The sequence below is a fragment of the Ornithorhynchus anatinus genome, chromosome 5, assembly GCF_004115215.2.
Source record: "Ornithorhynchus anatinus isolate Pmale09 chromosome 5, mOrnAna1.pri.v4, whole genome shotgun sequence".
NCBI lineage: Eukaryota > Metazoa > Chordata > Mammalia > Monotremata > Ornithorhynchidae > Ornithorhynchus > Ornithorhynchus anatinus.
This window is the reverse complement of record NC_041732.1, coordinates 88983471-89008534: the sequence shown is the minus strand read 5'-3', so window position 1 is coordinate 89008534 and position 25064 is coordinate 88983471. Positions and strand designations below refer to the sequence as shown.

General features: G+C 39.5%; 1 protein-coding gene across 1 annotated transcript in view; it reads left to right on the top strand.

The window, feature by feature from the left end:
- LOC100680819 (cadherin-7) overlaps positions 1-25064 on the top strand; it is a 157399-nt gene that overhangs the window by 88185 nt on the left and 44150 nt on the right. The window contains exons 5-6 of the mRNA XM_029066732.1: positions 10324-10491; positions 12518-12705. Coding sequence (XP_028922565.1) covers positions 10324-10491; positions 12518-12705 — 356 coding nt within the window. The remainder of the gene's footprint in view (positions 1-10323; positions 10492-12517; positions 12706-25064) is intronic.

The following is a 25064-nucleotide window of genomic DNA, read 5'->3' as shown; positions in this document are numbered from 1 at the left end:
CTGAGGCCCAGAGAAGTGAAGTAACTTGCCCAGAGTCACACAGCAGGCAGATGGCAGAGCCGGGATTAGAACCCATGTCCTCTGATTCCCAGTCCTGTTTTCTATCCACTGAGCCATGCTGCTTCTATTCCTCCCATTCTAGACTCACTCCTTGGGAGAACTCATTCACTCCCATGGCTTCAACTACCATGTCTTTGTGTATGATTCCATAATCTCTATCTCTAGCTCTGATCTCTCTCCTCTCTGAAGTCTCACACTTCCACCTGCCTTCAAGACATCTACTTGGATGTCCTGCCATCACCTCAAACTTAACATGTCCACAGCAGAACTCCTTATCTTCCCTCATAAACCTTGTCCTCCCTGACTTTGCCATCATTGTAAGAAGCACCATCTTCCTCCCTGCCTCTACTTGCTCTCCTCTAATTTTCTTCTTGATCTGTTGTAGATGTATCTATCAACTCTGTTATATTGCACTGTCCCAAACACCCAGTACAGTGCTCTGCACACAACAGGCATTCAGTAAATATGCTTGATTAATTGATTGTTCCCTTCCAATCGAGCAGCATGGCCTAGTGGAAAGAGCACTGGCCCGGGAGTCAGAGGGTCTAGATTCTAATCCTGGCTCTGCCATGTAACTGCTGTGTGTCCTTGGGCAAGAAATTTAATATCTCTGTGCCTCAATTACCTCATCTATAAAATGGGGATTAAATCCTCCCTCCTACTTAAACTGGGAGCCTCATGTGGGTCAGGGACTGTGTCTGACCTGACTAACTTGTATCTAACCCAGTGCCTAGAACAGGGCTCTCCACATAGTAAGCGCTTAACAAGTACCATAAACAACAACAATCTGACTTTCCCTCTGACAGTGGATCAAGGATCAGTTCTGGGTCGCCTTCTACTGTTCATCTACACCCACTCCCTTGGAGAGCTCATTCCTTCCCGTGGCTTCAACTTTTGTCTCTATGCAGATGATGACCAAGGCTACATCTCCTGCCTTGACCTCTCTCCTTCCTGCAACCTCACAGTCTCACATTTTCTCTCCTGTCTTTAGGAAATTTCTACCTGTGTCCTGCTGACACTTCATTCTAAACATGTCTGAAACTGAACCCATTTTCCCAACCGAACCCTGTCCTCCCCATTACTTTTCCCTCACTGTAGACAGCACCACCATTTTCCCTGTCTCACAACCTGTCACTAAATCCCTTCCATTATACATTCACATCACTACAATCTGCCCTTAACTCTCTATTCATACTGCTTCTATGCTAATCAATCAGTCATAATTATTGAGTGTTTACTATATGCCAAACACTGTACTCTGAATAGAGTGTGCATACTGTACAGTGCTTAGTATTAAGCACTTAAATCCAAACACTTCTCTTGTTCTGCCTTGACAACTGCATCAGCCTCCTTGCTGACCTCCCTGCCACCTGTCTGTCCTCACTCCAGTCGATACTTCACTCTGCTGCCCAGATCATATTTCTAAAATAATGTTCTGTCCATGTTTTCCTACTCCTCAAGAACCTCCAGTGGTTGCCCATCACTCCATAAACTCCTTACCGTTGGCATTAAAACACTCAAATACACTCCCACCTTCTCTCTTACCTAGGTGATTTCCTACAACAACCCAGCACACTATCTTCTCTCCTTTAATGCCAGCCGATTCAATGGAATTCTATCTCATCTACCTCACCACCAACCCCTCACATCATATCCTCTCTCTGGTCTGAAACTCCCTCCTCCTTCATATTAAGGGGCTTACTCTCTAATGTTGCCATTCAAGCTTTTTCTTCCTTAAAATCCCAAATTCCTGATTCCTGCCATTTGTTTTCCATAGTTCCAGTTTTACACACTTTTTAGTCTTTAATAATAATAATGTTGGTATTTGTTAAGCCCTTACTATGTGCTGAGCACTGTTCTAAGCATTGGGGTAGATGCAGGGATATAGGTTGTCCCATGTGAGGCTCCAATCTTAATCCCCATTTTACAGATGAGGTATCTGAGGCACTGAGAAGTTAAGTGACTTGCCCAAAGTCACACAGCTGACAGGTGGAGTAACGGGATTAGAACCCATGACCTCTGACTCCTAAGCCCATGCTCTTTCCACTGAGCCATGCTGCTGCTTCTTTATCATCTCTCCCTCAGGGAAACCTTCTGTATTCTTTTCCTCACTTTTATTTATGGAACCTCCAGCTGGATTTGATATTCTAGGACCTCACCATTTTATTAACTGTTCCTTTTGTAGTCTATTGTGGATTCTAGATCCTTATCAGAAAGACTTTAGTCACTCCACATTCTCATCATCGCCAACATCATCAGAATTTATTCAGTTCCCATTGAGTGTGCAAAACATGGTATTGAGCAGTTGGGAGCTGCATTAAAAGTAGAAGATGTGGTCCCTGTGGTGAAGGAGCTCATGCAATAATAGAAGATTTGTTTGTATTTTTTATGTTATTTTAATTAATTTTCTTTAGTTTTTCTAGCCATTTTCTATATAGTATTTGTTAAGCCCTTACTATGTTTCAAACACTATTCTAAGCCTTGGGTAGGTACAAATTGACTGAATTAGGCACAGTCCCTGTCTCACACAGGGATCACAGTCTAAGTAGGACACTGAGGCATAGAAAAGTTGAGTGATTTGCCCAAGGTCATATAGCAAGCAATCAGTAATATTGGGATTAGAACCCAGGTCCTTCCAACTCCCAGGCTTGTGTTCTTTCCCTTGGGCCACACTGCCACTTTCTTCAATTCATTATGATAAAGTGAACACCTATAGGTACCATGACATTTCTACCTTATGTGTTTAATACTATTTCAGGTTCTGCTAACAGACATGACAGTAAAAGTATTTCATTTGTTTTTTTAATGTAGTTAAAATTAGAAACAATTTTTTAATGTAACAATGCAGGAAAAAGAATGACTTTCATAAAATTCATCAGAATGGATGGATATGTTCGTGGCATGTAAAAGTCTTCTGTGCTCTTTGAAGTTTAGCTTTAAAGCATCATGATTTCTAGGCATAATTCATTTTCTAGGGATATTAAAGTGGACCCATCCATTCCTGGGAATTAGTTATATTTCAGTCCCATATGTTAATGCGGGAATTTGGTATTGGATGCTGGGAGGGATATATTTAATGCTTTTATAAATGGATATCGAGGTCAATGTTGGTTTCCTGATAGAAATTTAACCCAAAGATAAGTTGAACAATAAATACTTATTTAGGGCAGGTTTCCAAGTCTTTCATTAGTCTGCCTATGCAACAATGGACTGGAGAAGCAGCATTGCCTAATGGAAATAGAGCTGCCCTGGAAGTCAGAAGGACCTGGCTTCTAATCCCGCCTCCACCACTTGTCTGCTGAGTGACCTTGGGCAACTCACTTCACTTCTCCGTGCCTCAGTTCCCTCATCTGTAAAATGGGGATTAAGACTGTGAGCCCATGTTGGGACAGGGACTGTGTCCAAATCGATTAGCTTGTATTTACCCCAGTGCTTAGAACAGTGACAGGAACATAGCACACACTTACCAAGTAACATAAAAAAACCATAGCAGAAGAGATGAAGAAATGGGCCTGAAAGACTGAGAAACCAACCCTGTACAGATTTGCAGTGTCATTATTCTCATCTGAGCTTCTCTTGAGCCATTTTCAGGCTGCTATGGGGCATTTTGGGTGCTGCAGCAATTTTACACTAGAGTGGTCCCCAGTGGGAGGAAAGAGTTTCAGAATACTGACATGTCTAATTTAGTATCATTCTGTGGCTTGGGCTTTGAATAGAATCTGGGTCATTATTTAATGCCACTAACAAGCCTAATTTTACCAGTCTCTAAAGTGTATTTCCTGGGAGTAAATCAGTCCCTTCAAACTCTTCCTATGTTCCTCATATTTATTTGATACCACTGGTGGTGAAAATAACTTATAGGTGCCTGAGTAAGGAGAAATGTTCACTCTTCCAGACCATTGGATTGTTCAGTCCACTGTAGCAGAATATGCACAGTGTAGTGAGCAATAGGTTGTATTCTCTCTAAGGAGCCTGAAAGATTTCTTGTTCCTCCCAAAGTGAACTTTCATCCTGTTTGAATTGCCCAAGTAGCAGTGCACATTTGCGGAGCATTTTTCTGCTAAATATAACGGTGAAAGTCTCTGTCTTCTAAATTGCTGTTATGTGTTCTAAGGGAAAGTATACATCTCTGCTTATAGTGAGAACTGAGCTTAGTTAGCTTCATGAAACAATATCTATAGTGGAGTTTTAACTCTGGACTGAAGGGGAGAGTTGGGGAGTAATCACTTTTTATTATTATTATTCGTGTTCATTAAGCACTTGAAGTGGAATGGCAATATTGTTTTTGACTGGGAGGGTAGGCAGGAGAGTCACAAGGAAACTAAAGGTCTTGAACATACCAGCTGCTGTCGTCATCCACTGAACAAGCTCTGTCGCTAACCAGAGTCAGAGGAGATTGTACGTGGCAAGTTACATCATTTAGAGTAATGTCTTGGACCATGGTGTAGAGGATAGAGCACTGGACTGGAAGTCAGAAGCTTATAGGTTCTAATCCTGGCTCTTCCACTTGTCTGCTGTGTGACCTTGGGTAAGTCATTTCACTTAATCTGTGCCTCGGTTACTACATCTGAAAAGTGGGATTGAGACTGTGAGCCCTGCATGGGACAGGGGCTGTGTCCAACTTGATTTGCTTGTATCCATCAAGCGCTTGATACAGGGCTTGGCTCATAGTAAGCACTTAACAACACCAGTACCAGTAGGGATCATGTTTACCAACTCTATTGTCTTGTATTTTCCCAAACACTTAATCCAGTGCTCTGCCCACAGTAAGTGCTCAAGAAATATAACTAATTGGGTGATTGATCAGACTGCCCATGAATCTGCTTAACTCCAGTTTGAGAAGCTTGTTCTTATAGCCAAAGGTAGAAACAGAAACCATGTATTTGCCTTTCATATTCAGCATCCATGAAAAAAGTGATTTTGTTGCTGGACATGTTCTCATTGGGTAGAAGGACTGCTAACTCTCAAAACCAGCAGATCTGGCCCAATAACAATGGTACTAGTCATCTTCTAATTGCTTTTTGCAAACATTAAGGGCTGTTTCTTCTCATTCTTCCAATTGCTACATATTTAACATTGATTTAAATTATATCATTAACTTCAGTGAGCGTTCCATCCACCTACGGGTATGTATGGCTCACATAATTCCTAGATAAAATGCTTATGTTTCGCACATATGTGTATCGAGGATCAAAAATAAATTGATCCTGATACCTTGTTCTTCAAATCCTTGGGGTGCCCCCCCCCGTCCAGATTTAGATTTTCTTTATACTCAAATTCAAGCTTACAGATAAAACATAGCCTTAAATATCAAGTTCTCTTTAACTTTCCTCACCTACCCACCTACCCATTTTCTCCTCTCCATCCTTGTCAAAACTAGTTTACTTTTAATAGTCCAGGTGCTTGTAAATTAACTTTAAGACCTGACCTTTTTCCTGGGAAGATTTTAGAAAATATTCTATTTCAATATTAGTTTCCATGGTGAAGAAGTGAAAGGTTTTGAACCAATTCTGTTAAACCTGCACTCACTTCTTTTCTAATGATGCAGTGTCTCATTGAGGAGAGCACCATAAAATAAAACTTTTAGAGAATGAGTCTGTGGTATTTGCTTTTTGGTTTGATTTCAGTGATATAGTGATCCCTGTCCATGATAATGAGCTTTCAAAGATGACTCATGTGTAGACATTGAAGCTAGTCAAGAAAAATGTTGGAAAATAAATCAATGAAAATTAAAGAATCAGGTTTGACAACGAGGAAGTCTTTCAAATTAGCCATGTTTTGTTTTTTATAAAACTGTATTTGTACCATCAAGATGAAGTATGCTGAACCCTGTCAACTGGCCAAACATTTTAGGATAGGAATACCTACTTCCGGAGAAAGGGGAAATAAATAAAATATCTGCCTAACATTTGACAAATAGAGATGAAGAGATATAGGCCCCAATGTTACTGTCTTTTATGCAGGTTGTTTATATTTCCTATATTTCCTTCTTTTTTTAGTGACAGTGAGAACTGTAGAAGTCAATTTCTGCCTCTCTGAAAATCAGAGTTAGCAGCTAGACTGAGTAGTAGTCATGAAATATTTATAGAGCCATCATGGCTTTGGGAAGAATATTTATTTATCTGATTCTTATCAACAGTACAAAGTAGATGTGTGACCGCTTTACTTTGGGTGTTCATTTGGAATGCTTCAGAGCTTAATTCTAAACAGATGAAAGGGACATGAATGCTGTGCTATGAATATTGTTAACAGTACGTCCATGATTGTAGCCTGAGTTCCCAACTGCAAATAGGAATTTAGGCTGCATGATGACTGACCTTTAAACAACCTTGGCTAACATGGTTTAATGTAGAGCTTACAAACCAGTGTATTTGATGTTGATTTAGTGTCTAAAACAAATAAACAGCAAAACCTTTGTTGTTCATTTGGAAAGTGGACAACTCAAGAGAAGGTGTGCAAGTGTCATTTTGGAAACTTGGAAAGTAATGTCAGGTTTTATGAACTCTTACTCTGTGCATAACATTATGCTTATTACTTGGAAGCCTACATTAGGTTTAAAAGATGCAATTCCTGCCGTCAACGAGTTCGTAGTCTAACAGGAAGAAATATTCTCAAATCAACCTGTCTTACCTCACTGATTTCCCACTGTAACCAGCCCACATACCTCACTTCTCCCAATGCCAACCAAGTCACTGTAACTAGATTTTATCTATCTTCCTGATGATTCCTTACCTATGTCCTCCCTCTGGCCTGAAACCCCCCCCCCCCTTCCTATATAACAGACCCCACTTTCTCTTCCTTATTATTATTAAAAGCAAATCCCCTCCAAGAATCTTCACCTGACTAACCCCTCATTGAGAAGCAGTATGATGTAGTGGATAGAGCACTGTCCTGGGAGTCAGAAGGTCATGGATTCTAATCCTGCCACTGCCACTTGTCTGCTGTGTGAACTTGGGCAAGGCACTTCACTTCTCTGGGCCTCAGTTACCTCATCTGTAAAATGGGGAGTTGAAACTGTGAATCCCATGTGGGACAGGGACTATATCCAACCTGATTACCTTGTATCTACCCCAGTGCTTAGAAAAATGCTTGGCACATAGTAAGTGTTTAACAAATAACATAATAATTATTATTATTATTATTGTTCCCGCCATGCCCTCTCCCTTCAATGTCATCTGTGCACTTGGATCTGTACCCTGTAAGTACTTGATGTTCACTCCACCCTTAGCCACACAGCACTTACATACATAGCTATAGTTTATTATAATGACTGTCTCCACCTTTAGACTGTAAGCTCTTTGTGGACAGGGAGCCTGTCTAGCCATTATGTTGTATTGTACCTTTCTAGGTGCTTATACAACGCTCTGCATACAGTAAGCACGCAATACTCTCATTGATTGATTTATGTAATAAGGTACTATCATAGGAATCCACAGTGATTGTTTCTGCTTGCAGTAGTGAGTTGATCTATGCAATCAATTAATAAATAATATTCATTGAGTGTGTACTGTGTGCAGAATACTGCGCTGAGTGTCTGGGAAACAAAAATATAATGGAGTTGGTAAACATGATCTCTGCCCACAAGGATCTTACAGTCAACAGGGGGAGATAGACATTAAAATAAATGACAGAGGGGGAAATAAAATGTAAGAATATTTGCCTAAGTGCTGTGGAGCTAGGGTGAGTATCAGTTATATGTATTGATCATCTACTGTGTGCAGGGGACTGTACTAAGCTCTTGGGGGAGTACCATATAACAGAATTGGTAGACATATTCCATGCCCATATGGACCTTTCTGTCAAGAGGGGAAACAGTAATATAAATATATACATTTTGGATACGTGCATAAATGCCGTGGGTCTGACAAAACAATTCAAGTGCAGTGGTGATGCAGAAGGGAAAGGGAGTAGAGAAAATGAGTTCTTAGGGAAGGCTTCTTGGATGAGATGGGATTTTCAAAAGATGGGGAGAGTTTTTGTCTGTTAGATATGAAAGGGGAGAGCATTCAAACCAGAGGCAGGATATGGATGAGGAGTCATCAGCAAGATAGACAAGAGCAAGGCACTGTGAGTAGGTTGACATTAGAGGAGTGAAGAGAGTATGCTGGATTGTAGTAGGAAATTTGTGGGGTCAGATAGGAAAGGACAAGGTGATTGAATGTTTTAAAGCCAGTGGTAAAGGAAATTCTGATTGATGTGGTAGTGGATCAGACAGCACTGAAGGTTCTTCAGGAGTGGGAAGATATGGACTGAATTGTTTTGTAGGAAAATAATCCCGGCGACAGAGTGATATGTAGACTGGAGTGAGGAGAGATAGGAGGGAGGAAGGTCAGCAAGGAGGCTGTTGCAGTAACCAAGGCAGAATAAGATAAGTGAAGCGGCATAGTGGGCTTGAGAGTCAGAAGCCATGGGTTCTAATCCTGACTCTGCCACTGTCTGCTGTGTGACTTTGGGTAAGTCACTTAACTTCTCTGTGTCTCAGTTACCTCATCTGGAAAATAGGGATTAAGACTATAAGCCCCATGTGGGTCAACCTAATAACCTTGTATCTACCCCAGCGCTTTGAACAGTGCTTGGCACATAGAGCTTAACGAATACCATCATTATTAAGCACTTAGTACGGTGCTCTGCACACAGTAAGTGCTCAATAGATACTATTGAATGAATAACTAAGTGCTTGGATTAATGTGATAACAGCTAGGACAGATTTTAACAATGTTGTGAAGATTGAAACAACAGGATTTGGTGACAGATTAGCTATGCAAATTGAATGTGCGAGAGATGAGTCAAGGGAATTCCAAGGTTATAGGCTTGTGAGACTGGAAAAATAATGGTGGTGTCTGTAGTAATGGGAAGGTCTCAGGGAGGATGAGGTTTAGGTGGGAAGATGAGGAGTTCTGTTTTGGACATGTTAAGTTTGAGATGTCAGTGGAGCATCTGAATAGAAATGTCCTGAAGGTAGGAGGAAATGTGAAACTGCTGAAGAGTAGAAAGATCAGGGCTAGAGATGTAGATTTGGGAATCTTCCACATAGAGATGATAGTTGAAGTAATGAGAGTGAATTAGTTCTCCAAGTGAGTGGGTGTAAATGGAGACTAGAAGGGGGCTCAGAAATGAGCCTTGAGGGACTCCCACAGTGAGGGGAAATATTAAAGCTCCTAAGGAGTCCACAGTCAAGTGCACAGTTGAGATGGAGACGGAACGATTAAGAGTAATGTGGGCTTCGTCTGAGAAGGCTTCTCTGAGATGTGATTTTTGGGAATGTTGGCCATTCAGTTCTTTTACTAGGGGGTTATATTCTACTGAAATATTCTAGATTACTGTTGATCTAGATCAACTTTCTTCTCAGGATACCTGGCTTTCGTTCCTTTGGTTGCCTTTGTCTATACATGATGGCCAGTGGCCAAGATACATAAGTAAGGATGAAGTAATAAATCACAGAACAACTTGAAAGACAAGGACATGATAAATTAAAAAAAAAAAATAAAAAACAGCCAGAGGATTCTGCGGCCAGAGGAACAGTGTTTCAGGTTCCTTGGGGATAATAAAAGTACAGCCATAGTTGTAAAGCAGCAGGGACTAGTAGAAAGAACATGGGCCTGGGAGGACTGAAGTGCTAATCCTGGATCTGCCATTTGCTTGCTATGTGATCTTGGACAAGTAACTTCTCTATGCCTCAGGATGACCAAGGGGAAAGTGAGCGATGGCGGCTACCCCCAGTGTACTTCAGCGGTCCATAGGGTTGGGAGCTGGAAGCCAAATATTGCCACTACTTCACTTTTTCCAGCCTGTAACCAATCCCTCATGGACCTGGTCAGGTGGTCCTCATTTCCATCTCAGAAACGTCACCATCATTGCCAGAAAGCCAGCCTGGTGGATGCCTCTGGGATGGAGAGTGAATAAGAGAAGGGAATGGATGAGAGAAGCATTTTGCCCCCATCTAGGATGAAGGAAGCGTAGGTCAGATGGAGCCAACTGGATAGAGGGAGGCCCTTACACAGCTGCAGTCCTTGTTCCAGTTAGGGACTCTAAAGGCAACAGATATTGGTGTCCACAGCCAACTTTACACTTCTCCATTTAACCCCTTTCTTAAAAACAGTTGCCTTACTGATTGCAGAGCCCTGTTTTGTAGCAATGTTCCACATACACAGCACATCCTATTTGTCTAAAGTCTATACTGTAGCCTTTTTTCTTCTTGGATAATCAAGTTCTTTGTGAATCATAGACACAAAGCTATGATTAATAGCGTTTATGCTTTTCCAGGTGTCATCAAGACGGCTCTTCCCAACATGGATAGAGAGGCCAAAGACCAGTATCTGCTTGTTATTCAAGCCAAGGACATGGTTGGACAAAATGGAGGACTGTCGGGAACCACGTCAGTTACAGTTACCCTTACTGATGTCAATGATAACCCTCCCCGCTTTCCTCGCAGTAAGACGTTTAACTAAGCATTGCCTCTTTTTGTTTTCATCTAATCTGGAAAGGTGATAGGGTTTCAAAGTGAATTAAATACTTAATAAATCAAAGAATTAATTTTTGCTTGTATCCATCTTAGCACTTAGAACAGTGTCTGGCTCATAGTAAATACCATAACAAATACCATTTTTTAAATAAATTAAATACTTTGGGCATTCCCCCTTAAACAAAACTGCTGTTTTCATAGATTTACTTTCCTTTTTTTTTGCTCAATATAAATCTAGCAGTATTATTTTTCCATTCATAATTTGATTGATTATAAATTACAGGTGTCATAATAATCAATGTTATTTTTTGAGCACCTACTGTGTGCAGAACACTCTGTTAAGGGTTTGGGAGTGTATAATAAAATTCAAAGACACAGGGATAAAAGCATGTTGTGTTATGGTGGGTTCACAATTTTGGGAAAAAAATTGGTATTGCCACGATAAATATTGTATTTTGCTATCATGCTCTTAATCTTATTTTCACATTCTGTAGTGTTTGAGGAATTTTGAATAATTTTTCCAATTAGTGTGAATCAGATTATCTCAGGGCACAATACCTTTCTGAAAATAAGTATTTTTTTCCTGATAAATGGTAAAAATGTATTGATATTTAGCACTCAAATTTGGATTTCACACCTTCTTACCTACATCTTCTTTTAGATGTTCAAACACATTTTTGTTTTACAGTCACTGAGTGCTTCAAAACAAATCAGTCTAAGAACAAAAAAGTCAGCTGCCCTTCAATTTCTCCATTTGACCAGATGGCTTCTGACTGTGACTTAAGGAAAGGAAAGAGATATATAGTCTCAAAATTGAGGTGTCCTGTTGGTTAAAAAAAAAATATATATTTTCTCCCATTTTCTTTTGATTTTTGTTGTTGTTATTTCTTCAAAGGTCTAAGATGTTAGAAAGTTTACAGAATGCAATTTCTTGCAAGTATTCAAAATAAAAGAATTTGAATTCCTGCAAACAGTTAGCTGAGGGTTCTAATACCAAATACTAAACAACTTTGAGAAAATGCATATGCTTTATATATGTGTATATATATATAGGTAACAGTCTGGCTTCTAAGCTCTTTTGACTCCCTTAACTAAGTGATAATAATAGTTTACACTTAAAATACTGATCATTAGTCATATAACCTACCAGAAATAGAGGTAAAAGTAGTCTAGCCTCTAAGTAGAAAGAGATATGGAACAATAAGAGCCACAGTCTTACTGCCATAGTAAAATAAATGTACTATTACTTTCTGGCCATAGTAAAAAGATCTTTATAATACTTCTAATTTATTTTGTGGTGATTGGATCATAATGATTGGATCATAATTGGATCCAATCATAATTGGATCATAATTATCCCAGTAATACTCCTAAGTATTAAAACCAATCAAGAAATCTTATTGCTCTGTATTTTGGCTTGGGTTTTTAAATTTTTTCATATTTATTGCCCATTTCTCTCTGGTTGATGAGAGGTTACTCTAAAAATGTTTCAAGCAACAATCTCAGGTAGAGGAAGTTTACATTAATTACTATGAAAATCAATTAATCAATCTTATGAAAAGTTGTGAAGACTGATATTAAACTGCCTCAAATTGTAAATTCCAAGACTTAGTTTAGCCAATGACCGACTATATTCTTATTATTAATCAATCTTATGAAAGGTTGTGAGGACACATATTAAACTTCATCAAATTGTAAATTCCAAGACTTAGTTTAGCTAATGACTGACTATATTCTTATTAATCCTTTTTATCCTTATGAGCCCCAACACAAAGCTCTCTACTTTCCTCTCGCCTATGGCAATTTAGTAAGAGAGAGAGAGATGCGAGCAAGGGAGTGAAGAATAAAAACTCTTTTTCATACTTATTGTCTTTAATTTTTTTTCTAATGGAGGATGAGTAGAATATGGAGGGAAATGCAGAATAAAATAGGAAGAACTCTGGGCCTGACTTTGGAAGACAGCATTGTCTTCAGCCTGTGTTTTGAATTTCCCAGGATCATATCAGTACAATGTCCCAGAGTCACTGCCCGTGGCATCAGTGGTGGCCAGAATTAAAGCTGCCGATGCAGATGTTGGACCAAACGCGGAGATGGAATACAAGATTGTGGACGGTGATGGCCTGGGGGTGTTCAAAATTTCCGTTGACAAAGAAACACAGGAAGGAATCATTGCTATTCAAAAGGTAAACACAGTTTCGTTAAACCTATGATTAATAGGTGTAAAATGACTTTTCCTAGATAAAAGTGGCAAGAATCGACTTGGCCAGTAGAATGACTTGCATCAAATAATTGAAATTCTTTATGCTACTTCTGCCAATTCACTAGTTGATTTTGTGTTTGCCCTGGACAACTACTATGAACATTTGCAAACATTTCCAGCCTTGTCTTTATGGGTGTGAAAGCTGTGGTTTTTAATGATACACACTGTTTGAGGTTCTTTGCAATATATACATATGTGTGTGCTCAAGATTGCTTTTATTCTGGTAAATTGAAATGTAGCTCAGAAAGTTCATCTTTTGGGGGCTATCCAATGATTATCAAGTTACAGGATGATAGTTCACAGAGTACTAGAATCTAGATTTGGGGGAAGTTCACCTGTAGTTTTCAGTTGTATTGAACAATTTTGAGGTAGTCTTAAGGCTCTTGTAATATCATTCTAAGTCTAAATGTTCATTCTTATGATCAAATTCAGTAATGGATTTGCACATTTCAATCTTTATGGGCCCTTAAAAGTATGGCTTAAGCTATAAGAACTCCATTCTCAACTATGTAGATTATGGAATCATTTGGCCATGATTTTATCAGTGCCATAATCATTTGTGTTTATGGATCTCCACATCTAATGGGACTTGAACCATTGTGAGAATTTCTCCTGAAATGACTTTTATAAAAGTATGCTAAAATTCTGGTTTTGGGACTTGGCTCATTAGATTTCTCCCTTACTAAATGAGTTGAAACTTTTCTTCAGATAAAGAATGGTCACAGTGTTTTTTTTTAATATTTCCATTATACTATTAAGCATGGCAGGTTCTACTTCAAAGACATTCAATATGAGTTTCCATGTTCTCCCCAAAACTGTCAGGATACAAAGGCCCTTTCAACTACACTCTTTTCAGGTGAATAAAACCTCATCAACATAAGTTTTTTTTTGAACCCCAAGGACTGCTTCCTTATGCTTCCCATCCTTCTCTCCTGATTTACCATAGATTTGGGTTTATAGAGCCCCTTTGTCCCAAAGACCTTAAAGTTTAGCTCTTTGATATATCTTATTTATCCTCACAACAACCAGGAAAAAAAAAGCAGCAGTAACTGTTATTTGATAGATGGACATACTGAAGAACTGATAAAATAAGTGGACTTAAGTCACCCTGTCAGGGCAGTAGCATTGAACAAGATGAAAGTGTGAAAGAAGGTAAATTACCTGCCATAGACTTAAAACACAAATGAAATGCTATATGTAGCTGTAGGGTTAAAATGCATTTACCCTACTTCAGTTTCTCCACCTATAATAAAAAAAAATCCCAGGAAATTCCTTTTGAGGTATTCTATATGGTCTAATGATGACATTGGAGTTTTCTGAAATAATATTGCATTTATCACTGTTAAAAGCCTGTTCTAGAAAATTGTTTTTACCCTGGTAGAGATTGAAAAAATGCATTTCAATCAATGCATATCTTCTAGCACTGTGCCTTTTCTTATTTTCCATATTTCCTCCTTTTTTGACATTTAACAGCAAAGTTTATTTGGAGTTACAGACACTGCCTCTGTAACACGAGTTGCTAATTAAAAGAACCCCTTGTTGAGAAAAAAATGTGCTATATTGAACTTCTGAACAACAATAGTAGTCTGTCAGATATGAAAGGGGAGGAAGTCTCCGGATGGAGAAAAGATGTGGGCATGAAGTTGGCAGCAGGATAGATGAGCTCAAGGTACGGAAAGTAGATTGGTGATAGAGGAGCAACATGTGAAACTCAAAAGGGACGTTTCATCTCAACTTCCATTTAATCGATCAATAGTAGAACCCTGGGTAGAACTCTAGACAAGTACTTGGGAGATCACAATAGAGTAGATTTGATCTCTGCCCTCACAGAGTTTACATTCTATGGTGGGAGACAGACACTAAAATAGATTACAGAGAAGGTTAATAAACAGAGCTTAGAAATGTATTTCTATATGTTATGGAGTGGGGAGTGAATAATAATAATAATAATGTTGGTATTTGTTAAGCATTTACTATGTGCAGAGCACTGTTCTAAGCGCTGGGGTAGATACAGGGTAATCAGGTTGTCCCATGTGAGGCTCACAGTTAATCCCCATTTTACTGATGAGGTAAGTGAGGCACAGAGAAGTTAAGTGACTTGCCCACAGTCACACAGCTGACAAGTGGCAGAACTAGGATTTGAACCCATGACCTCTGACTTCCAAGCCCATGCTCTTTCCACTGAGCCACGCTTCTTCTCAATAACCAAGTACTCAGATGAAGATAAAGTGCTGAGTGGCTGTAGAGGAGAGAAATAGGATGGGATGATTAGAGATTAAGCAGGGAAGTCTTCCTGGAGGAGATATGATTAAAAAGGACTTTGAAAAATGTGAAATGTGAGTGAGGAGAGTCTGTCAGGCATAAAGGAGGGTGTAAGATGTTAGCTGTGAGATTTCCCATCTCCTCTCTAACTTTACTCCCTCCACCTGTGCTTCTGACCCCATTCCTTGATACCTTATGAAAACACTCACCACCCCCTTCTTCCCTTCTTGATTGTCATCTTCAACAGTTTACTTTTCAATGGCTTCTTTCCCAATTCTTTCAAATATGCTTATTTAGCCCTACCCCAAAAATGAAAAAAATTCCCTTGACCCACACAACTCCCTCCAGTTATCACCCCCTTCCCTCCTGCTATTCACTCCAAACTCTTTGAGCGAGTTGTTCACACCCACTGACTCCACTTTCTCCTTGATCCCTTCCAATCTAGCTTCTGCCCCCTTTACTCCAGAGAAACAGCCCTCTCTAAGGTAACCAATAACCATCTTTTTGCCAAATCTGATAGTCTTTGCCTTCGAGAGAAGCTGTGTGGCTCAGAGGAAAGAGCCTGGACTTGGGAATCAGAGGTCATGGGTTCTAATCCCAGCTCTGTCACTTGTCAGCTTTGTGACTTTTGGGCAAATCACTTAACTTCTCTGTGCCTTAATTACCTCATCTGTAAAATGGGGATTAAGAATGTGAGCCCCAGGTGGGGCAACCTGGTTGACTTGTATCTACCCCAGCACTTAGAACAGTGCTTGGCACATAGTAAGCACTTTACAAAATCATCATTATTGTTATTATTATTATTCAAACCTGCATATCATCCCTTTCTTCTTGAAACTGTAGCCAAACTTGGCTTCAGTGACACTGTCTTGCCGGTTAAGAATAATAATAACAATCATAATAATAATGATGGTTTATGTTAAGCACTTACTATGTGCCAAGCACTAGTTCTTTCCCTATTACTTATACATTTTAATGTCTGTCTCACCCTCTAGACTATAGGCTTGTGGTGGGCAGGGATCATGGATGCCAATTCTTTTGTATTTTACTCTTCCACATTCTTAATACAGTGCTCTGAACAGACTGAGCACTTAATAAATACTATTGATCTATTTATTGATTGAAGGAGGTGATAAAGAGGCATAATGAGTAACTTGCTTGAGAGGAGCCAAGAGTGCGAGCTAGGGCATAGTAAGTAAAAAGAAAGGAAAGGTAGTGGGAAGAGGAATTTTCTGTTTGGTGTCCAGGGGGATGGGCAACCACTGGAAGTTTTTGAGGAGTGGGGATATCTGTGCTATTTAGAAAAATGATCCAGGCATCAAAGTATAGTATGAACTGGAGGTGGGGAGGCTGGAGCCAAGAAGTTCAGTAAGGGGACAGATGGTGTTTTTCCAGGAGTGGAGAATCAGAGTACAAATTATTTTCCCATATTACATAGTAATGGGACAGACAGAGAAAAATTTTTTATTCTAGAGATGTTAGAGCCTTTCTTCCATACATCAACCAAGGACAATCCAGGCCCAGGCCACCTACATAGAGCTCTGAGACCCCACAATCTGGGCCTTTCACATGCTCGGAAGGGCCAGAAATGGATTTTGGCCACGTGGTATTCCCACAATCGGATTAAGACTGTGAGCCCCACGTGGGACAACCTGATTCCCCTATGTCTACCCCAGCGCTTAGAACAGTGCTCGGCACATAGTAAGCGCTTAACAAATACCAACATTTTTTTTTTTTTTTTAGGAGAGCTGGTTCTGTGGGAAGTGCAAATGTGGCTCTTGTCCCTCACCTGAAGCACTGTAGAACTGTAGAAGTGGGGAATAGAGGGGTCATTTGACTCATCCCCATCTGTAACATAATCTAGTTGGACATCAGTTAGTCATTTATTTAATAATAATGTTGGTATTTGTTAAGCACTTACTATGTGCAGAGCACTGTTCTAAGTGCTGGGGTAGATACAGGGTAGTCAGCTTGTCCCACATGAGGCTCACAGTCTTAATCCCTATTTTCCAGATGAGGTAACTGAGGCACAGAGAAGTGAAGTGACTTGCCTACAGCCACACAGCTGACAAGACAGATCTGGGATTCGAACCCATGACCTCCAACTCCCAAGCCCGGGCTCTTTCCACTGAGCCATGCTGCTTCTCTTTATTTAGCACTTACATTGTGCAGGGCACTGTACTAAACACGTAGGAGAGTATAATATAACAAGATAATTCTTTCATTCATTCAGTCATATTTATTGAGTGCTTACTGTATGCAGAGCATTGTACAAAGCACTTGGGAAGTACAATTTGGCAACAAATGGAGACAATCCCTGCCCAACAATGGACTCACAGTCTAGAAGCGGGGAGACATAACAAAAAAAAAAGGCAGACAGGCATCAATAGCACATTCTCTGCCCACAACAAGCTTACAGTCTAGACAGGGAGACAAATATTAATATAAATAAATTACAGTAATGTATATAAGAACTGTGGGACTGGGAAGGGGATGAATAAAAGGAGCAAGTCAGGGCGACAAAGAAGTAAGTTCATTCTTTCAGTTATTTATTGAGCGCTTACTGTGTGCAGAGCACTGTACTAAGTACACAAGTTGAAGAAAAGGACAAAAGGGCTTAGGGAAGGCCTCTTGGAGGAGGTCTGCCTTCAATAAGGCTTTGAAGGTGAGGTGAGTAATTGTCTGTGGGATATGAGGAGGGAGTGGGTTCCAGGTCAGAGGCAGGACTTGGGTAAGGGGGGTAGTAGTGAGATAGACTGGACTGAGGTACACTGAGAAGGTTAGCATTAGAGGTGTGAAGTGTGCGGGCAGGAGACTAGCGAGGTGAGATAGGCGGGGGCAAGGTGATTGAATGTTTTAAAGCCAATGATGAGGAGTTTCCGTTTGATGTGGCGGTAGTTGGGCAATCACTGGAGGTTCTTGAGGAGTGGTAAAACATGACCTGAATAATTTTTTAGAAAAGCGATTCAGACAGCCGAGTGAAGTATAGACGGGAGTTTAGAGAGACGGGTGACTGGGAGATCAGCAAGGAGGCTGATATAGTAATCAAGATGGGATAGGATAACTCCTTGGATTAACTTGTAGCAGTTTGGTTGTAGAGGAAAGGGCAGATCTTAGTGGTTAGCTATTAAAACCAGGCCCCACTCGAGGAATTGAACCATAGGCCCCCTGTAATGGCTCAGATATATCCATGTAGAACATAGTGGTGACGTGTACAAGCTTCACACAGGAACATCCTGAAGAAAACTTGGCTGCTCCTTTGACAATTTATTGATTGGTCAGTCCCTTGAAAGCAAACTTACTTACTGAACTTAGGCCTAATTAGTAGAGTTTGTTTCCACCACACATGCTACCATATTTCTTTTACGTATATGATTTTCCAACCAATTGTGAAAATGAGAAGTAAGATAGAAATGTATTTGGCAAAGGGATTTTTATAACATAAATTGCTTATTAGGATATTATTAAAAGATTCAATTGCTACTTCTAGGACTCATGCTACAGCTATAAAAATAGCATTTTCATGAACAAGATTTTGTTTGAAAAGACATCTTTCTATTAGTATTATCGTTTCACTTTTTCCAGCCAGAAAATTTCTTTTAAAATCAGAATTCGAGCTTGTAATGAAAGAACTTGAGCCGTCTGTGGTGTCTTTGAGATATAATGTGTCATTGTCTGATGTACTGCACTGCTCAATATAAAACCTCAACTGGGATTAAAATGGGATTTCCACCTCTATAAAATTCATTATTATAAGTTATTGTACAGTTAAAAATGAGCGTTATTAAAATCTGCTTCGTATGAAGGATAGTTGCACATCCAAGTTCAGAGATAGGGAGAGCTTGTTTTGTAATTTCATCCTAACAGGGAAAATATTTAACCTTCCTCAATCCTGGTCCTCCTTCCACTCCCTCTTCACCATCTGATCTTCCCCCTTCTCCCCTCTCTCCCCTCCCAAAAATGATGAATGGAGCAGCCTCATGATCTAATCAGATAGCACTAATGCACAGATATTAATGAAGCTGTCACCCTCCATTCACTGTACTGCAGGAAGAACAGGCACATCCATTGTCCTTTTAACCTTCAGCACTGATGTAGTGATTTAAATGCTGTCGGTTTGATGTTGTGTTATTGAAATGTGTGCTTCTCTTATTACATTCTGTAATGATTGAGTAATTCCAAGACCAGTTAAAGGGCTCTCAGTATCTAATTGGAACGGGAAAAACCAACAACAAAGACCTCCCCAACATATTTTGTGCCTTTCATAAGCTTCTGCTTTCTAGTTTTACCTTTTTTAGGGTCAACTTTTCTGACTTCCAGTTCTTCCAATTGGTGATGTTCTGCGTTGCTTAAGTAAATCAAATAAATTCTTTTCCCTATTTGCTTTGGAAAGAGGGCAGACTGTGGTTTGTTCCCTTCACTCAGATTCTGGTGAAATAAATAGCAGGACTTCCGGGATTGGAAATCAATCGGAAGACCTCATGATGACCTTTCATCTGGCTCTGATCACATCTGCAATTTTTTAAAACCACATTGTTATTTATTATTTATACAGCAATGTTGTCAGCATCTTAGAATCAGAAGAGGGAGACAAACAAAGACCTGAGTCTCTAACCCAAGATCCCTAGGCTTTATCATTTTTCCTCTATCTCACGTACTTTAGGAACATGTGAATAATTCATCTGGCTTCACACTTGTGGCCCTCTGTATCAACTGGTGGTATTCTAAAGATTCAATCAGTTCATGTATTATTTTCAAATCCTACAAGGTCATGTACCTTCAAAATCATTCATATCTTTCAGTTAGTGTCTTGATTATTCAGCAGTGAATTTACAGCCCAAAAAGGGACTTAAATTTGAATGTGGGAATTGTGCTGCAAAAATGATCTCATGATGTTAAGGCCAGTGTGGATATCTCTGGATGCGGATGTATGACTGTTCTGTTGTCCACGAGTTGTCCACTTTGACTAAAAATTCTCAGGTGGTTTCTTCTAATCCATAAATTTCAGATCAAAGCAAATCCATGTGATACATGAGATGTTTTATCTGATGCAGATCTGCTAACAATTTCCAAAGGATCATAATCATATGTTAATAATAATGATAACTGTGGTTTTTGATAAGTGCTTACTATGTGCCAGGCCCTTCTATAGGCACTAGGGCGGATACAAGCAAATTATGTTGGACACCATACCTGTCCCACATGGAGATCACAGTCTCAATCCCCATTTTACAGAGGAGGTAACTGAGGTCCCGAGAAGTGAAGTGACTTGCCCTAGGTCACACAAAAGACAAGTGGCAAAGCTGAGAGTAGAACCCATGACCTTCTGACTCCCAGGCCTGTGCTCTATCCACTACACCATGCTACTTCATGGATAAGCCCATGTGATTGAATTTGTACCCTGAACCCAATTCCTAATATAATAACATTTCAATGTTTCAAATTTTGTTTATCTCTCCCCAAAAGGGTTTCACAGACCAATTGTATTCTTTTGGTGATTTAAAATGCTCTATTTGGAAAGCTAATCTATGATAATTTCATAAAGTAATGGCTCTCTTATATATGTGCTGTGCCAGCAAGAAGACAGGACATTAGTCAAATGGGCAGGCATTGAGAGGTAATTGAATATAGGAAGGGTGTGCCAGATTGAGGAACCTGCAGTGGTCAACAGGCATAAGCCTAGATTGTACTATACACTACATTGCTATACATGGGCAAAACTATACTGTTTTACAATTGTGGCTATTTTTCCAATGATTAGTTCCCTTCGTCCTTAATAGATACGGCTTTAGGGGGAATCTGTATTTCCACAGAGTCTGGAATTTCTTGTAAGTGCTAAATAAAGACATTATAAAAGGTGATGATAAACAGGGTCACTTCTTAACTGCTTTTCAGAAGAGCAGGAATGATAGCTCCAAAGCACAAATTAGTTATGTATCAGGAAAATGATATGATTACAGATCTATCTTCAGCTCAGTATCCCAAAACACCAGGTAAGAGGGAGAGCAAATGACCATTAAATTCTCAGGACTTTGTTGAAGCGTAACTGATCATGAATGTTTGTAGTTAGGAAATAGGGGTATGCCTTCACCTCCCTACTCGCCCTGCCCCCACTATGCCCATTTTTTCCATTTGTTTTGCCTGCACTGGTTTTTGATTTCGCTTTCTGTTAATTTTACCAAGAAAAGAGGAGACATCTGATCTTTGCATAGCTAATAAGACTATCAGACTCAGCTAAGGGCAGTGTTTTTCCTTGGGGAACATGTTTGCATGGGAACAGAGTGCACTTACTACTTCTGTCAACCAGGTTGCATAGTTTGAGCTACATGGGGATTGCGTGAAAAATTGTGACTGGGTTAGTGTGTGCTAGGTAATGTCGCAATAGCATGGGTATGGATATATTTGATCCCCCACTGGAGATAGACATGAAATCAAAGATGACTGAATGGACATTCGGCAATTAATTGAGGTAATTCTGTCTTTCTGGGAACTCCATTCCCAGGACAAATTTCCTAAAAAAACTTCTAGGAGGGCAACAAGTCTAGCAAATCAGTAAGCTGTGCAGAACTTTTACAGTCAGGAGTTGGGAGCTTCAAATCTCTCTTTCTGCAGTTATGTTATTTCATTCTTGAGTGGAACTTCTGAAGTGTTTCATTTGTTTTGACCACATAGGAAATCGTGCAAAATGTGTTCAAGCCCAAGAAAGCAAGTGTATTATTGAATTTTGCCTGATTATTTATGATAGTTTTCTAGTGAGTTTTTGTAACTTTGTGTGTTTATTGAAGTCCATTATAATAATAATAATAATAATAATGTTGGTATTAGCTAAGCGCCTACTATGTGCAGAGCACTGTTCTAAGTGCTGGGGTAGATACAGGGTAATCAGGTTGTCCCACATGAGGCTCACAGTCTTAATCCCCATTTTACAGATGAGGTAACTGAAGCACAGAGAAGTTAAGTGACTTGCCCACAGTCACACAGCTGAAAATGGCAGATCGGGATTCAAACCCATGACCTCTGACTCCCAAGCCCATGCTCGTTCCACTGAGCCACCCCATAAGATTAGTTCATTGTAGGCATTTCAACCTTATCTTTCTGCTCTACTTCTTCCTGGCTAAATTAAAAACTAAGCCCCTGTCTCCATGATTTCTAAAGTGTTTAGGCCTGACAGGAACAACTATGAACTTTTCCTGGTAGATCAGCTTTCGTAAAATGACATAGAGATTGTAATTGAAATCCTCTGCTATGTACAAGACACCTTCAAGAGCTCAGAGCCATTCACCACTACTGGGAAAACACATCAAGCCCCTGTACTCATCCTAGTGCTAACGTAGATTTTTCAGCTTTCCCTCCAAAGCTAAACTAAATTATTATGTAAACGGACAGTCCAATGGTGGGCTCTTGTCGTTTAAGAGGTAGAAATGTCTTGCAGTACCTTTGACATCTGAAGTGCCCTACTTCCATTCCTTTATTCAGTAGTATTTATTGAGCGCTTACTATGCAAAGCACTTTAGGATGAAAACTTTGGGATTGTCCCAATCAAGAAAGACCTTAGTAAAGGTACCCTACTGAATATTCATGAATGCAGTATGGTCAAGGCTGTGGCCTCTCAGTCATATCAGCAGCAGGATATTCAAACACAAGGTATTCATTCTCTCTCTCTCTCTCTCACTAAATAAAAACGTATGTAATATATGTAGCAGTAGAAACTGTCAATATCATGCAGACTTAGCTGGGAAAGACCTGGAATGATAAACTAATCTATCTCCATTGTTCTGATCAATCAATCAATAGTATTTATTGAATACGTATTATGTTCAGACCACTATACTAAGACCTTAGGAGAATGATAGAATTTGTGAATCAATCGGAGGTATTTATTGAGCACTAATTGCTTGCGAGAGTACAGTACAACAGGGATGTAGACTGGTTTCCTGCCCACAACAAGCTTATGGTACGAAGATCATGCAAGGGAAGACAAACACTGAAATGATTTATGTATAGTAAGGAGATAGAAAAACAGAGATACACTTAACGAATAACTAGTAAGGTATATAAATCTATATGTACAGAAGTGCTCTGCATGATTACAGATATCCAAGTGCATAATTGATGCAGAAATACTGAACTGGTGGTTGGGAGGATATGATTTTGAATGAAGAGAAATTAACAAGGGAGATATCTTGGAGGAGATGTGATTTCATCCCTTCTCATCCAGATATTTAATAGATCCCCCTTCCCTCCCTCCTGCCTTCTGTTTCCCAGGCTGAACAAACTCCATTACTTTAGACTTTCTCTCTGAGAAACCACTTCTAAACCTTTAGTGAGTTATGTGGCTAATCATAGGTGACCCTTCCATGAAGAGCATTGTCCCTGCAGTGTTCTGAGCAGGGCTTTCAGATTTGCTTGTCTTGCCTAGGAAAAGGGAGGTTTCCAGTCAGAGCTGAAGTCTAAACTCTCTTGATTTTCATCCTCTTAGCTTCCCTGCCCCACTTCATGCTCCCAAAAAAGTTTGCACCTTTGTGGCTAATCAATTGGCATCTCCAGGCTGCAGCAACAGTTCAGACAGTAAACTCTTCCACTTTTTATTGCTCTAAGTAATTGTAAATTGTCCTGTGCTGGCAGCAGGACCAGCAAAGCAGCAGCAGCAGAGGTAAAGACCTCTACTTAGACAACTCTTTGTAATCATTTTGTCTAGAGACATCCAAGACTTCCATACATCACAGCCAGTCATATTCATATTGTCTAATTCTGCTTCACCACAATTCTAGGATGGAATGTTACACTTTTCTTATTATATATGACTAGTATTAAATATTTGATTTGCTATTTTAATCTGACATTCTCAACTCCTGTAGAACAAATTAGTTTAGAGGCAGTGAAAATATGAGGACAGTAATTCAATGTAAATTATTCTAAATTAAAGGTGCAGTTGGTATTTTAATAAGCCAATTAATTCTGTGGGACTCACTGTAAATCCTGATGTGTGTCTTTTAGTCCTAGAAATCACAAGTACAAATTTATTTTTCTTTCCCCAGCACAGTAGCATGTAACCTCAAGGAACCTGCAGTTTGGGTGTGCAATGTGTTTTGGAAATTTTGCTGATAACAATGTTGGCTACATTTATTATTAATAATAGTAATGATAATAATGATAACAGTGATGGCATTCGTTAAACACTTTATAAGCCCTTTGCCATGCTCTGGGGTGGATACAAAATAGTCTGATATATTAGTAATAATAATAACGTTGGTATTTGTTAAACACTTACTATGTGCACAGCACTGTTCTAAGTGCTGGGGTATACAGGCTAATCAAGTTGTCCCACATGAGGCTCACAATCTTCATCCCCATTTTACAGATGAGGTAATTGAGGCCCAGAGAAGTTAAGTGACTTGCCCACAGTCACACAGCTGACAAGTGGCAGAGCCGGGATTCGAACCCATGACCTCTGACTCCCAAGCGCATGCTCTTTCCATTGAGCCGCGCTGCTTCTCTACATTCCTTTGAGTCCTTTACAGAAATTACAGTCCTTTCCCTAGTGAGACTCAAAGTGTAAAGAGGAGGGTGAATTAGAATTTAATCTCCATTTTACAAATGAGGAAAGTGAGGCACAGATAAATTAAGGTCAAAGACAAGAGAATGATAGAGCTGGTGTGGGAGCTAGGTTTCCTGACTCCCAGTTCTCTGTTTTTCTCAGTAGGCTCTGTTGCTGAGGGCACATTTTTCAATATTTCCACATTACTTCAGGGATTTAAGTTCCAAGAACTAAATTTGGCACCAATATTATTGTACCACTCTACCAAAGCTCATAGAATGATGATTTTGTAAATCTAGCCTTAGCATACTACTCCTTTGAACATTTAATACTAATTTCTGGTTTCTTTCTGAAAACAGATAAGTGAGTGCACTATGGGTTAGTATTTCATTTTAATCTTCACTTTCTTGCTATTTTGGAATAATATGTTGCCATATACTGACATATATAATTTGTCTAAAGACATTTATTTTGCATTTTAA